Source organism: Anomaloglossus baeobatrachus, chromosome 11 (genome assembly GCF_048569485.1).
Source record: "Anomaloglossus baeobatrachus isolate aAnoBae1 chromosome 11, aAnoBae1.hap1, whole genome shotgun sequence".
In the NCBI taxonomy this organism is placed as follows: domain Eukaryota; kingdom Metazoa; phylum Chordata; class Amphibia; order Anura; family Aromobatidae; genus Anomaloglossus; species Anomaloglossus baeobatrachus.
Genome location: NC_134363.1, coordinates 59,540,496 through 59,555,800, shown reverse-complemented (window position 1 = coordinate 59,555,800; position 15,305 = coordinate 59,540,496). Strand labels below are relative to the sequence as shown.

The window sequence follows — 15,305 nt, the reverse complement described above, 5'->3', positions numbered from 1 at the left end:
AGGGGAATGAGACGGGACAGGAGAGGGAGGGGAATGAGACGGGACAGGAGAGAGAGGGGAATGAGAGCGGACAGGAGAGGGAGGGGAATGAGAGCGGACAGGAGAGGGAGGGGAATGAGAGCGGACAGGAGAGGGAGGGGAATGAGAGCGGACAGGAGAGGGAGGGGAATGAGAGCGGACAGGAGAGGGAGGGGAATGAGACGGGACAGGAGAGGGAGGGGAATGAGACGGGACAGGAGAGGGAGGGGAATGAGACGGGACAGGAGAGGGAGGGGAATGAGACGGGACAGGAGAGGGAGGGGAATGAGACGGGACAGGAGAGGGAGGGGAATGAGACGGGACAGGAGAGGGAGGGGAATGAGACGGGACAGGAGAGGGAGGGGAATGAGACGGGACAGGAGAGGGAGGGGAATGAGACGGGACAGGAGAGGGAGGGGAATGAGACGGGACAGGAGAGGGAGGGGAATGAGACGGGACAGGAGAGGGAGGGGAATGAGACGGGACAGGAGAGGGAGGGGAATGAGACGGGACAGGAGAGGGAGGGGAATGAGACGGGACAGGAGAGGGAGGGGAATGAGACGGGACAGGAGAGGGAGGGAGGGGAATGAGACGGGACAGGAGAGGGAGGGGAATGAGACGGGACAGGAGAGGGAGGGGAATGAGACGGGACAGGAGAGGGAGGGGAATGAGACGGGACAGGAGAGGGAGGGAGGGGAATGAGAGCGGACAGGAGAGGGAAGGAGGGGAATGAGAGCGGACCGGAGAGGGAAGGAGGGGAATGAGAGCGGACCGGAGAGGGAAGGAGGGGAATGAGAGCGGACAGGAGAGGGAAGGAGGGGAATGAGAGCGGACAGGAGAGGGAAGGAGGGGAATGAGAGCGGACAGGAGAGGGAAGGAGGGGAATGAGAGCGGACAGGAGAGGGAAGGAGGGGAATGAGAGCGGACAGGAGAGGGAAGGAGGGGAATGAGAGCGGACAGGAGAGGGAAGGAGGGGAATGAGAGCGGACAGGAGAGGGAAGGAGGGGAATGAGAGCGGACAGGAGAGGGAAGGAGGGGAATGAGAGCGGACAGGAGAGGGAAGGGAGGGGAATGAGAGCGGACAGGAGAGGGAAGGAGGGGGAGGGGAATGAGAGCGGACAGGAGAGGGAAGGAAGGGAGGGGAATGAGAGCGGACAGGAGAGGGAAGGGAGGGGAATGAGAGCGGACAGGAGAGGGAAGGGAGGGGAATGAGAGCGGACAGGAGAGGGAAGGGAGGGGAATGAGAGCGGACAGGAGAGGGAAGGGAGGGGAATGAGAGTGCACCTGCACTGTGTGTGAGTGGCTCTTCTGCTACTGCAGTGTCAGTGCAGGGCCTGGCAATTGGACATGAGTGCTGTCAATGAAGCTAAGGTCGGATCACTGACCCCTTGACCACATCAATGGTGCACTGAGGACCTGCCATGTGCAAATGAACTGATTCTTTTAAGTCCCACCCCCCCCACCCCCCCCGTATAGTGAGACTCTACTTCCTTCATCATATATTTTACACGTTACATCTTTAAGGCTGATTTTTGCAGCCGCTGTTTTCTTCTTTCGTTTTTTTGGCAAATTACATTGTTCCTTTACTTTATAACATGATTTTTTAATCCAGGGTCTATTGCAAATTGAAAACAAGAATTCATGAGAATCTCGTGGTTTTCGATGCGGGAAAAAAAAGCCAATAAGGGAATCATAGATTAGACTAAAGAAAAATAAGTCTTGTGCAAATTCAATGGTCGCAGTTTTTCTTCAAGGACAGGAGCTGCTGCAGGGTCCGTCCTTGGCCCTTTGGTGCTCGTGTAAAGCTGTCCCCAGTTGTTTGTCACAGTTCAGTAAGAACTGCTCCAGGAAAAATGTCCAAGATCGACAGCAGATAACTGTATAGTGGAGGGGATAGAGCGGATTTTGGGGTTGCGATGCATATTTCTTTGTAATTAAGGACTTGAGGCAGTTATGGTTAAAAAAAAAAAGCTGCAAAAAATGCAATGTGTGAACATCCATATTTTTACATCGAGAAACGGATGGAAACTGAAGATAAAAGGTCTTCTGTTTTCATCTATATTTAATGGATCCCCATAGACTTCAATGGAGTCTGATCGGCAAAACCGATGAGGCCTAGAGCTGCTGAGAGGAATGAGGAAAAAAAAAACATTTAAATTTGACCCGAGAGAAAAACGCTCCGTCACAAAGTTTGGTGGCGGTGTATGTGATGGTGTGATATTCTGGGTTGTGTATCATTTTGTGTAGGTTTGTATTTTAGGAGCGTTGCTCCATTCATTCTGTGTATTCCTTGTCTTATCTGCAGGTTAGTTAGCTCAGCTCAGTTACCATTTGCTTGCCTTGTGTGTACATTGGCATGTTTGCAGGTTAATCACCCCCTGCCGGGCTTTTGTCCCTTATGGTCCAGTCACACTAAGCAACTTACCAGCGATCCCAACAACGATAGGGATCGCTGGTAAGTTGCTAGGAGGTTGCTGGTGAGATGTCACACTGCAACGCTCCAGCGATCCCACCAGCAACCTGACCTGGCAGGGATCGCTGGAGCGTGGCTACACAAGTTGCTGGTGAGCTCACCAGCAACCAGTGACCAGCCCCCAGCGCCGCGTGGAAGATGCTGCGCTTGGTAACTAAGGTAAATATCGGGTAACCAACCCGATATTTACCTTGGTTACCAGCGCAGGGAGCTACACGTGCAGAGAGCAGGGAGCAGCGCACACTGAGCGCTGGCTCCCTGCTCTCCTAGTTACAGCACACATCGGGTTAATTACCCGATGTGTGCTGTAGCTACATGTGCACAGAGCAGGGAGCAGCGCACAATGCTTAGCGCTGGCTCCTTGCTCTCCTAGTTACAGCACACATCGGGTTAATTACCCGATGTGTGCTGTAGCTACATGTGCACAGAGCAGGGAGCAGCGCACAATGCTTAGCACTGGCTCCTTGCTCTCCTAGTTACAGCACACATCGGGTTAATTAACCCGATGTGTGCTGCAGCTACATGTGCACACAGCAGGAGCCGGCAGCACAGGCAGTGAGAGCGGAGGAGGCTGGTATCAAAGGTAAATATCGGGTAACCAAGGACAGGGCTTCTTGGTTACCCGATGTTTACATTGGTTACCAGCCTCCGCAGAAGCCGGCTCCTGCTGCCTGCACATTTAGTTGTTGCTGTCTCGCTGTCACACACAGCGATCTGTGCTTCACAGCGGGACAGCAACAACTAAAAAATGGCCCAGGACATTCAGCAACAACCAACGACCTCACAGCAGGGGCCAGGTTGTTGCTGGATGTCACACACAGCAACATCGCTAGCAACGTCACAAAAGTTGTTCGTTAGCAGCGATGTTGCTAGCGATGTTGCTTAGTGTGACGGGGCCTTAAGTCTGGGGGAGGAGGGCCTGGAATCCACCCAACCTCTGTTTACCTGGGAAATTATTCAGTCTGTCTGAGAAGGAGACAAGTAGGAAGATTGATCCTCTGGGGGAGAAGCTGAGGCTACAGGCAGCACCCTAGAGAGCTGTTAAGAAACTCTGATTTCCCTGCAAAAGTGACCTGTTTGCAGGTTAATTACCCCCTGCCAGGCTTTTGTTCCGAAGTCTGGGGGATGGATCTGGAATCCACCCAACCTTTCTGTTTACCTGGGGGATTATTCAGTCTGACTGAGAAGAGACAAGCTGGAAGATTGATCCTCTGGGGTAGAAGCTGCAGCTACAGGCAGCACCTCAGAGAACTGTTGAGAAACCCCGATTTCCCTGGAATAGGACTGCTGGAGGATTGTGACTGATCCCCGGGACATTTATCCCATTACTGGACTACATTACCCTCTGTGTGGTGGATTATTTTATGGACCTTCTGGATTGCATGGAATAAAGGTTCTTTGGATTACTCGCTCATCTCTCGCTCTGTTGCTTTGTGTGATATCGGAGAAGGCCCCCCGTGACAGTGTAGACCCAATGTTATTGTGCTGGGTTCTGCCGTGCTAAGGGCGACACTTTACTCCCAGCTGTCGAATCTTGACCCCGTTTATTGCAGGAGGTGATTATCCCAGATATGGAGACCTGAAGCTAGGAGTGGAGTTAACTCTTCCACCTCTGACTTTTTTTTTTTTCTTGTTTTTTTGCGTCTCTGACCTCGGTGGCAGTGTCTGAGGCTGGATATGTATGAGCAGATGTTTAACCCTCATTGCTTCTCTCTAAGCGTTTCTACACCTCCTATGTGTGATGGTCATTGCTCCCTGCTCCACATGTGTCACTGTGATATGCCCTTAGGCCTCATTCATATGCTTTATATGTAAGAAAATCCCTTTTGTTTCTACACGGATTCTTCTCAGATCACTGCGGATGCAGCATTTCTGCAGGGAATCTGTGCACTTGGGTACAGGTCAAGGTTAGATGCAAAAAAAAAAAAGTCTGCAGATTCATAAAGGCTTTGCAGGAACAGTGCTCACAACTAACATGTCGTTTTTCCTGCGGATTTCGCCCCTCTACATCTGCAATGCAAATCCATAACAGAAATTGACACGCTGCAGACTGTGAGAATCCACACGGCGGCTCAGGTTGCAACACATACTTGTTTGGCATCCACAAATGCACAGCAAATCTGTTCCGTGTGCACTTACCCTAAGTGCATTGTGCACAGAGCCATAGGCTGCTACTGACCTATATGCCGTCTGCAGGAGCGAGCTAGTGAGGGCGGCCAGCTTGTATGTAGCTTACATGTCCACTCGTCCCCATTGCACGGAGAGCGTTTCCAAATGATATTATTAGGCAGTTACTTCTATCAGTGTATTACATTTAGGCTATGTTCACACTAGAAAAATGATTTTTCTTAAGAAATTTCTTGAGTGAAGGATTAGCGCACCTGCGTTAAAAAACGCACCAATAACGCAGGTGCGTTTTTGGTGCGTTTTTCTCATGTTGGTCCCTGCGTTTTTTAATGCCTTTACAGCAATAAAGCACATCGAAAATGGAAAAAAAAAATAGATAATACAGAGATAAATATATGATAGAGGGATAGATAATAGATATTTAGGGGAATAGATAGATAGTTAGATAATAGAGGGATATATATAGATAGTGGATATTTAGGGGTATAGATAGATAACACTGGGGAACGCAATTTTTTAGGAGTTAAGGTCCAGTCACACTAAGCAACTTACCAGCGATCCCAACAACGATAGGTATCGCTGGTAAGTTGCTAGGAGGTTGCTGGTGAGATGTCACACTGCGACGCTCCAGCGATCCCACCAGCAACCTGACCTGGCAGGGATCGCTGGAGCGTCGCTACACGAGTTGCTGGTGAGCTCACCAGCAACCGGTGACCAGCCCCCAGCGCCGCGTGGAAGATGCTGCGCTTGGTAACTAAGGTAAATATCGGTTAACCAACCCGATATTTACCTTGGTTACCACCGCACGGAGCTACACGTGCAGAGAGCAGGGAGCAGCGCACACTGAGCGCTGGCTCCCTGCTCTCCTAGTTACAGCACACATCGGGTTAATTACCTGAGGTGTGCTGCAGCTAAATGTGCACAGAGCAGGGAGCAGCGCACAATGCTTAGCGCTGGCTCCCTGCTCTCTTAGCTACAGCACACATCGGGTTAATTAACCCGATGTGTGCTGCAGCTACATGTGCACAGAGCAGGAGCCGGCACTGACAGTGAGAGCGGCGGAGGCTGGTAACAAAGGTAAATATCGGGTAACCAAGGACAGGGCTTCTTGGTTACCCGATGTTTACATTGGTTACCAGCCTCCGCAGAAGCCGGCTCCTGCTGCCTGCACATTTAGTTGTTGCTCTGTCGCTGTCACACACAGCGATGTGCGCTTCACAGCGGGACAGCAGCGACTAAAAAATGGCCCAGGACATTCAGCAACAACCAACGACCTCACAGCAGGGGCCAGGTTGTTGCTGGATGTCACACACAGCAACATCGCTAGCAACGTCACAAAAGTTGTTCGTTAGCAGCGATGTTGCTAGCGATGTTGCTTAGTGTGACGGGGCCTTTAGGTCAGACAACTGTTCTTAATTAATTTTTGGATGCTGAATCCAGAAATGATCTCAGTTTTTCTCTATCACGTCAAGTTTTTGAACTATAGGATTTTTGTCTTCTCAAAAATATGTAAACTATTGTACCTAAAAAGTGTTTTTTTTTTTTTTTTTTTTTTTTTTTTTTTTTAAATAGTACAAGTATGAACAAAAAATGAAATGTATAAGAAATAGGCATGACAATTGTTTTTTAACACTATCATGTTTTTTACAAAGGATAGATATATATATATGCGCAAGTATTTAAGGTAAAAATGTACATTTATAGCTTTTTCTGGAGTGTTTAACTTGAGGACAATCACGTTTGATGCTCCAGCAATAGTCAGCCATCATATGTACATCCCATCTACCCTGGTAACGGTCTTCCATAACCTTCAAATCTTGGTGAAATTGTTCATCTATCTATCTATACCCCTAAATATCTATTATAATAGATAGATATTTAGGGGTATAGATAGATAATATAGAAAGATAGAATCATAGATAGATATTCCAGCTTTATTTATGTTTCCCCCCACACACACTGCAGTTCTCGCAGCCAGTAAGGTGTTCACATCACCGGCCGTGAGAAATGTCCTGTAGTTACCCGCAGCCTCGCTCAGGAGCCGGATTCAGCAGTCGCTCCCTGACCGAGGCTGCGTGGAGAACTGTCACACGCGGCTGGAGCAGTGCTGGAAGCGCCGGGGGACATCGCTGTGGATTGTGTCGGAGCTGTGTGTTTCGGGGGGTTTAATACACTGGAGAAAGAGGGGCTTTTTGTCTTTTATTCAAAATAAAGGATTTTTCGGTGTGTGAGTGTTTCTTTACTTTCACTTTCAGATTAGTGACGGCGTGTCATAGACGCTGCCATCACTAATCTTGGACTTAGCAGCAGCTATTGGCTGCCTTTAACTCCATATTACCTGGATTGCCCCCGCATCACGGCATCTGGAAGAGCCGGGGACACTCCGGGACTGTCGCATAATGGATGCGACAGTCCCGGGGCAGCTGCGGCTGATATTCTCGGCTGCGGGAGGGGGCATTAACCCTGTCCCCCGCTCTCCCCAGCCTGAGAATACCGGGCCGCCGCTGTGTGTTTACCCGGCTGGAAGGTAAAAATACAGTGGAGCACACGCTTTTTTTTTTTTTTTTCTCCTCCTCTTCTTCCTCTTCCTGTCCTAGTGACATCACTTCCCTGCAAAACGCAGTGCAGGGAAGTACGCTATGTCCCGAAAACGCGAAATAACGCGGGTATAACGCAGGAATAACACAGGAATAACGCACATCACTTGCTACCTGCGTTATTCCTGCGCTATTTCATGATTACATTACAGTCAATGGAGTGAAATAACGCAGTTAGCTGCAGAAAAGAAGTGACATGCTCATTCTTTTTCTTAAGAAAAAACACGCAGTGTGCGCACAGCTAATTTTGTTTCCCATAGGTTTTGCTGGGGAATGTCTGCAGAAAGGTTACAAGAATTTCTCAAGAAATTTCTGCAGCAAAAACACACCAAAAACGCAGGTAAAAAACGCAGTGTGTGAACATAGCCTAAGAGTTGCTTTATAAGAGTAAGTCCTATACCTCACTCCTCACGCACCTCCGTTTTACACCGCAGTCCCGTGTCACCACAGTCCCTTGTCACCACAGTCCCTTGTCTCACCACAGTCGCGCACCGTTGTGCACCAGTCTGTTTTGTCTCCTTAGTCATGGAGTCGCGCACCGTTCTGCACCACATTTGTAGAGTCGTACACCGTTCTGCACCACATCTGTAGAGTCGCGCACCGTTCTGCACCACATCTGTAGAGTCGCGCACCGTTCTGCACCACATCTGTAGAGTCGCGCACCGTTCTGCACCACATTTGTAGAGTCGTACACCGTTCTGCACCACATTTGTAGAGTCGCGCACCGTTCTACACCACATTTGTAGAGTCGCGCACCGTTCTGCACCACATTTGTAGAGTCGCGCACCGTTCTGCAGTCGTAGAGTGGCGCTTCTGCAGACTATTAGTAAGTTTATTTTTAACACAAGCTGTGATCTCCTCCTGGATGAAGACAGGAAGCCTGATCCAAGTGTTAACAATAGAGGACAGGCAGCTACCGAAATAACCCACTTACTGTTAAAGGGGAATGCTCCTCCTTTTGAGAAGTGGTGTATGAATGACAAGGCTCTGGTACTGGAGACTGGGAGGTGCACTGCTGAAACCTCTTCAAGGCTGTAACCACCGCATGTAAGGAGAATTTGGAGGGGAAGCACAGCTTTCTATGATTTTATTGGGGTCTCCAACTCACAAATAGTTTTTAGCCTACAGGTTGTATCAACTGCTCTGCTATAGAGCTTGTAAGCCCTGCTCTGGAGCTGGTTGTATTGTTGGATCTGGCAAGCTTTAGTGCCTCTGCCCTCCTTAGTCGCATCGGTCAGCGTCGTGACCATGCCACTGCTTCTAACATTCAATCTATCAGGATCCCTCTCACATCCCACCCCTCTACACACCCCCATAAGTAGGAAGCCGAATGTCAGTGGTGAGGGTTGATGAGACAACCACTTAAATGGAATATAAACCATCGAAATGTGGCCACAACTGTACATAAAGGAGAACTATAGTTGTAAATGTAGCTACCTACAATTATTTGTTGGGAGTCTTCTCAAACCGTTGCTAGACAACAAAACGTGTGCAGTGTTTACAAGCTCTTTTCTATTGAGCTTGTAAGTGCTGTTTTAAACCTAGACCGCAGCAACTAGCCAGAAGTCAAATAAAAAACTGTTAATCTCATGATCGGCTGCAAATTTTAAGAAACCGTAAATTGGCAAAGCGCTTGTTTTCATAAGCATTGTCCGACAATATCCATAAAGGAAGATGAGTAACCCTTTATGGAACCTTTGAATTGCCTTCAACCACGCTCGTCAATATCACAGGGTGCTGATACTAACCAGCTCCATAGAAGATATCTCCGTGCATGTAATGACCTGGCACAGAGACTAACAGCAACAAAGGGTCACATGTCAGAGAATTATACCGGATAAAACGCTGAAAATTCCCTTCCTAATTTAGCTGTGGGATTAATTCTGGGAAGGGGCATAACCTGCGGGGTCCTAACAGGCCGAGATCAGCTCTGCGGTGCAGACAAGAATCTGAATTTACCCTGTAACTGGGGCTATTATACCAGCCCCAGTTACAGGGGAAATTTAGTCTACAATCCCCAGCAGGCTCTTCACAGCATACGAACATGGATTCTCCATCGCTCCAGCTGCTGGTGGATGTTATACGGGCGCTGGACGTGGCCGTGACAGTCTGCGGAAAGCGTATTGGCAGCGGAGGCGGCGCTGGGAAAGCCATCATGGCAGCCAGAACGTTGTGCTGGCCCTTGTCATTAGCAGAACAGGATTCTCTGCAGCTGGGAATGGATTTGCAATGGATAATGACCTCAGCAGAGCTCCGCTTGTGTTTTAAGCAGGGAATATACTTTTTTTTTCTTATATTTTGGATGAGGTAAACATTGGCTGTAATCTCCATCCACGTTGTTTCCCAGTAGGGGATTAAGTCACGTAGGATCCGTGCCAGACGCATTAAACAGAACGACCCATGTGTTTCATGAGTGGAGTGTGAGACATGGCTCGGGCCCAACGCGAGGATGTTATGCGGACTCCTGTTCTTTTTCTACGTGATTTTTCCTTCACTTTTCATGACATTTTTGCTTGAAATTAACAATATTGCTATAAAACGAAATTACAGAGAGGACCGGCATAAAACACCGCTAATAGGGAATATAAATGTCTACGTATGCTGTAATGATCACCATTAAAGCCAATAGTAAAAATAAAAATGCACAAATGTACATTTGTTTTTTCATGAAATACAGATTTTTTTATACAAGTATAAAAATGGCTGCTGCGATTCCTCTAGCCGCTATCCTCAGCAATTACCAGGTAGAAAGCAATTGAGAAGTGACATGACATCTGGGGACATTCATTTGCTGAAAGTGATCAACCCCTTTAAAGGGAATGTGTCAGTCGGATCCACCCTCCTTATTCGTCTATATGTACACATACGTCATAGAAAGCTGAATAAAATGACACCTTAAGATCCGCGATCTGATGTCGTACTCCAGAATAAATCCAAATTTTTCAGAATATGTAAATGAGCTGGTAAGATCTATAGGGAGGCGGAGTCTCAGGGAGATCAGTGTCCTGCCCAAAGATCTTAACAGCTCATTTACATATTAAGAAAAACCAAAGATTTCTCTGGAATTAGACATCGGATCCCAGATATCAAGGTGTCATTTTATTCAGCTTTCTATGACCTACGTGTCCATATAGACTGCTAAGGATGGTGGATCTTATTGACAGATTCCCTCTAAAGGGGTTGGTCACTTTTAGCAAATGAATGTCCCCACATGTCATGTCACTTATTTAAGTAACTTTCTACCTGGTAGCTGCTGAGGATATTAGCCAGTGGAATCATCATAGTCACAAATAGAAAGCAGGAAGCCCAGGCTCATAAATCACAGTAAAAACAAAAGGAGTTGCTGATTTGTGGGTGGATCTTACTGACAGATTCCCTTTTATAAAGGGTTGGTCATTTTCAATAAATGTCTTTGGCTACATGTTATTAAAAAAAAGGAACAAACCAGACTGTAATCAAAATCGTGCTGTGCTCACCTTTGCTGGGTCCACTGGCGAGTCGCTGCGCTCCCAGTGTCTGGTATTGGCTGTGGGTCTGTTAATCACGTCGAGAGTTCTGTGGCAATGTACACACTTGGCAGCTCTTAAGGGGGTGTCTTCGCTGGCAGAGCCGCTGTGCTCAGGGTTTGGCTGTTGATGTGACATCAGCGTCGCAGTCAGCCAGACACCGGGAGCCGCTTCGGAGTCTCGCCTGTGGACCCAGGGAGGGCGACCATTTTTTGTTTCTGTATAATCTGCAGCAGAAATAGAAAGACCGCATGAATTTACCACGGAAAGGTGATTTGTGTGATTTTAAATTTGTGTGCAAAAAGAATACAAATGAGCACTTCCATCTGTCACCCTGCGCGCTCCCTTGGCTTCCCTGCGCGCTCCCTTGGCTTCCCTGCGCGCTCCCTTGGCTTCCCTGCGCGCTCCCTTGGCTTCCCTGCGCGCTCCCTTGGCTTCCCTGCGCGCTCCCTTGGCTTCCCTGCGCGCTCCCTTGGCTTCCCTGCGCGCTCCCTTGGCTTCCCTGCGCGCTCCCTTGGCTTCCCTGCGCCCTCCCTCGGTCCCCCTGCGCCCTCCCTCGGCTCCCCTGCGCCCTCCCTCGGCTCCCCTGCGCCCTCCCTCGGCTCCCCTGCGCCCTCCCTCGGCCCCCCTGCGCCCTCCCTCGGTCCCCCTGCGCCCTCCCTCGGTCCCCCTGCGCCCTCCCTCGGTCCCCCTGCGCCCTCCCTCGGTCCCCCTGCGCCCTCCCTCGGTCCCCCTGCGCCCTCCCTCGGTCCCCCTGCGCCCTCCCTCGGTCCCCCTGCGCCCTCCCTCGGCTCCCCTGCGCCCTCCCTCGGCTCCCCTGCGCCCTCCCTCGGCTCCCCTGCGCCCTCCCTCGGCTCCCCTGCGCCCTCCCTCGGCTCCCCTGCGCCCTCCCTCGGCTCCCCTGCGCCCTCCCTCGGCTCCCCTGCGCCCTCCCTCGGTCCCCCTGCGCCCTCCCTCGGTCCCCCTGCGCCCTCCCTCGGTCCCCCTGCGCCCTCCCTCGGTCCCCCTGCGCCCTCCCTCGGTCCCCCTGCGCCCTCCCTCGGTCCCCCTGCGCCCTCCCTCGGCTCCCCTGCGCCCTCCCTCGGCTCCCCTGCGCCCTCCCTCGGCTCCCCTGCGCCCTCCCTCGGCTCCCCTGCGCCCTCCCTCGGCTCCCCTGCGCCCTCCCTCGGCTCCCCTGCGCCCTCCCTCGGCTCCCCTGCGCCCTCCCTCGGCTTTCCTGCTCCCTTCCCGGCGCGCTCCTTGGCTTCCCTTCTTTCCCTCACTTGTGCAGTCACAGAGCAGGTTGCCGCTTTCTTATCTTGCATAGCATTGTCAGGTTATTGACCTCTATATCCATCGCAGCTATTCAAATGATTAAGGTTCCAGGAATGAGCAAAGTTTAGAAGAGGGGCCTCAACCGACAGATTCCTCCTAGTAATGTGTGAGCCAGGGGTACGATCTGATAGTGCCACGGCGTTGGCACGCTGCACTGCACCATCTGTCGGGTCAGGGAACGGTGAAAGTCGTAGTGTTCTGGCCAATGCAGCGGTCCCAGCTGCCTCTGTCCTATTTGCAGAGTAATAATCTGTAGGTTGGAGGTGGATGGTGGTGCCACAATATGGGCAGCTTCTTAATTAGATTACGCTCCTTTCCATATCAGGTCGAGTTTTCTGACACTGAGCAGGGAACAGTAAAGCAGTTTGGGATTATTATTTATTTTCTGCCTGGCTAGTAATACTGATTTGAATAGGCCATGTTTTTTCTTTTTCTCCCGTCCCCCTTCACTTTTCCTGCTATTTATTTTTCATTCTACATAAAGGACCTTTGGGGTGGGTCATTTCAACATGTATAATGTTATATATTTTTAATCTGATTTCCCATGTGACTGGGACTGATATACTAGCCCCAGTTACAGGGGACATTCAGCCTCATGGCTACATAACCTCTATCTGGAGCTCCCTACATCCAGCGATCACATGATTACTGGGTCCGGAGAAGGACGCACTGTCAGTGCTTCCTATGTATTGTATACACCACAGTTGCTAAGATCAAATACATGGGGAGAACCCACTATAAATTTATATCCTGTCCAGTTATAATTCTCCTTACAGGTGGATTTTATTATTTATTTTTATACGCCTTACTGCTACTGTATCCTCGTGAACACGGCCTCTGAAAATTTGTGAAAATAGGTATTCATTGACTAGATGAATCGTCTGTTGTAGTGTTTTGACTTTTATTTGTATTTTTTTGCTTTTTTACATTATTAACAATATTTTTTTCCCTTCTAGGCCTGTATAGATGAAAACCTAGAAGTGGTCGAATTCTTAGTAAACCACGGTGCCAACGTGAATCAAGCGGACAACGAAGGATGGACGCCTCTACATGTCGCCGCTTCCTGTGGCTACATGGAGATAGCCGAGTGAGTACAAAAAGATAGCTTTTTTTTTAAAGAAATGCATATAGATACTCCTGGACATCTTCCATGCATTCCCCGCCCCTCCCCCCCACATTGACTTGTAAAGTCTTACGTCTCCTCCTAATGGAAGACGGCTGAAGCGTGTCCTTGATCGTACATGCAGCGAGCCGCTTTTACATAGAAATGGTCCATTTATTTCGGCTTTTTTGTTTTTCTACATGCTAATAAATATCAATTGGATTGATATTTTCCGATGTAAATCTCTGACAAAGCTGCTTTATACCCGTCATCATCTCTTTTGTCCCTGTGGCCTCCAATATGTAGGGAGCAGCACACGTGACCAATGGATTCCTGGTTTCCAGACACGTGGCTGTGGTTGTCCATCTAACCAGCAATAGGTTTAAAATTAAAAAAAAAATAATCAGAACGCCATAAACGTGCTATCGGTGGGTGCCTTTTTATCTTGTAAGTCCACAAGCGGAGCCCTTGTTCGTCAGTTTAGTAGTAACAAGGCTCCCTCTATGCCTCGTCTTTTCCTTAAAGGGACCTATCAGGTCCAATATGCACCCAGGACCATGAGCAGTTCTGGGTGTATACTGCTAATCCCTGCCTAACCGTCCCTGTATACACTAGCATAGATAGAGATCTTTAGAAAAAGTATTTCTAAAAAAAAATCTTATCGTATGTAAATGAGGCCAGCGACTAGTCGCAAGGGCATTAGTTCCCTTGGCTAGTCGGCCCCCTTAGTATGTTAGTACGCTCCTGTGGGTTTGCTAACATAATGAATGGCGCAGCATCAGAGGATGATCTCACTCACCTCTCTGCTGCCATCACCGCCCGACTCCTGGATTTCGGCTCTGCATGACCCTGAACTTTCGGTCATGTGTATTACACGAGTTTGAAACCAGGATGCGTACACCCGGCTTCATAGTGAGCATGACTGAAAGTCCAGGATCATGCGCACTGAGCTGAAATTCGGGAGTCAGACGCAATGACAGCAGAGAGGTGAGTGACCTCGTCCTGTGATGCTGCGTCTTCATTAGCTTGTTAGCACACCCACAGGGGCCTACTAACATGCTAAGGGGGCCGACTAGCCAAGGGAACAGACGCCACTGCGACTAGTTCCTGGCCTCATTAGCATATTATAAAGGATCTTTAGAAATACTTTTTCTAAAAATCTCTTTATCTATGCTAGTGTATACCGGGACTGTTAGGCAGGCATTAGCAATATACACCCAGAACTGCTGCTCGTGGTGCATATTGGACCTGACAGGTTCCCTTCAAACCAGAGCTGCCCTCCATCCAGGCATCATCCTCCTTCCTATCTTTGGCATAAGGGGAGCAGATTTGTCCCCTCTGCTGGAAAAATGGCCTGGCACTGAGCGAATGTGCCTTGCTCTTAAGCCTATCCGTGATTTTTCATGTACGTAAAAGTATGGCCGCTGTTCATCTGAGTTTTGGATCGAATATTCATCAGTGGTCAGTTTTTACAATCGACCACTGCTCCATTTACAATGGAGACCCAGTTCTTGGCATCGTTGGGTGATATTTTATATTTTAGTATTTCTTTTTCTTTCTTTGAATAGTATTATACATGTATTTTTAAACATGTGAATGAGACTCCTAATTCAGCTTTTCCATCCTCTCTCTTTAGGTATCTCCTAAAGCATTCAGCAAACATCGCTGCCGTAAACAGTGACGGGGACGTTCCCCTGGACATCGCCGAAGATGACTGTATGGAGACCCTGCTCCGGGCTGAAATCACAAAGCGAGGTGAGAGTCCTGGCACTCGCTAATCTTCCTCCAAACAGCAGCCATTAATCCAGGACAGGAAAAGCTCTTCATGCTGGAAACTGAGGCTTACTGCCGGCACGACCCTAGCTACACAGCAAAACATTTCCACAAAGACCGCCCTGCAGTCATTTATTCCAGGAATCATGTGTGATGCACGCAGCGAAAAGCTGGACAGATCTGATGCTTTATAGGCCAAATAGGGTCTCCAGACAAGGATCGTGTGTGTGTGTGTGTGTGTGTGTGTGTGTGTGTGTGCGCGCGATGTATGTGCGTATGTATGTGTGTATGTATGTGTGTATATATGTGTGTGTATATATATATATATATATATATATATATATATGTATGTATGTATGTATGTATGTATGTATGTATGTATGTGTATGTATATA

General features: G+C 48.9%; 1 protein-coding gene across 7 annotated transcripts in view; it reads left to right on the top strand.

Moving 5' to 3' along the window:
• PPP1R12C (protein phosphatase 1 regulatory subunit 12C) overlaps positions 1-15,305 on the top strand; it is a 173,873-nt gene that overhangs the window by 45,860 nt on the left and 112,708 nt on the right. For all 7 annotated transcript variants that reach the window (XM_075327848.1, XM_075327845.1, XM_075327849.1 and 4 more), the window contains exons 2-3: positions 12,992-13,122; positions 14,774-14,892. In XM_075327848.1, the coding sequence (XP_075183963.1) occupies positions 12,992-13,122; positions 14,774-14,892 (250 nt within the window). The remainder of the gene's footprint in view (positions 1-12,991; positions 13,123-14,773; positions 14,893-15,305) is intronic.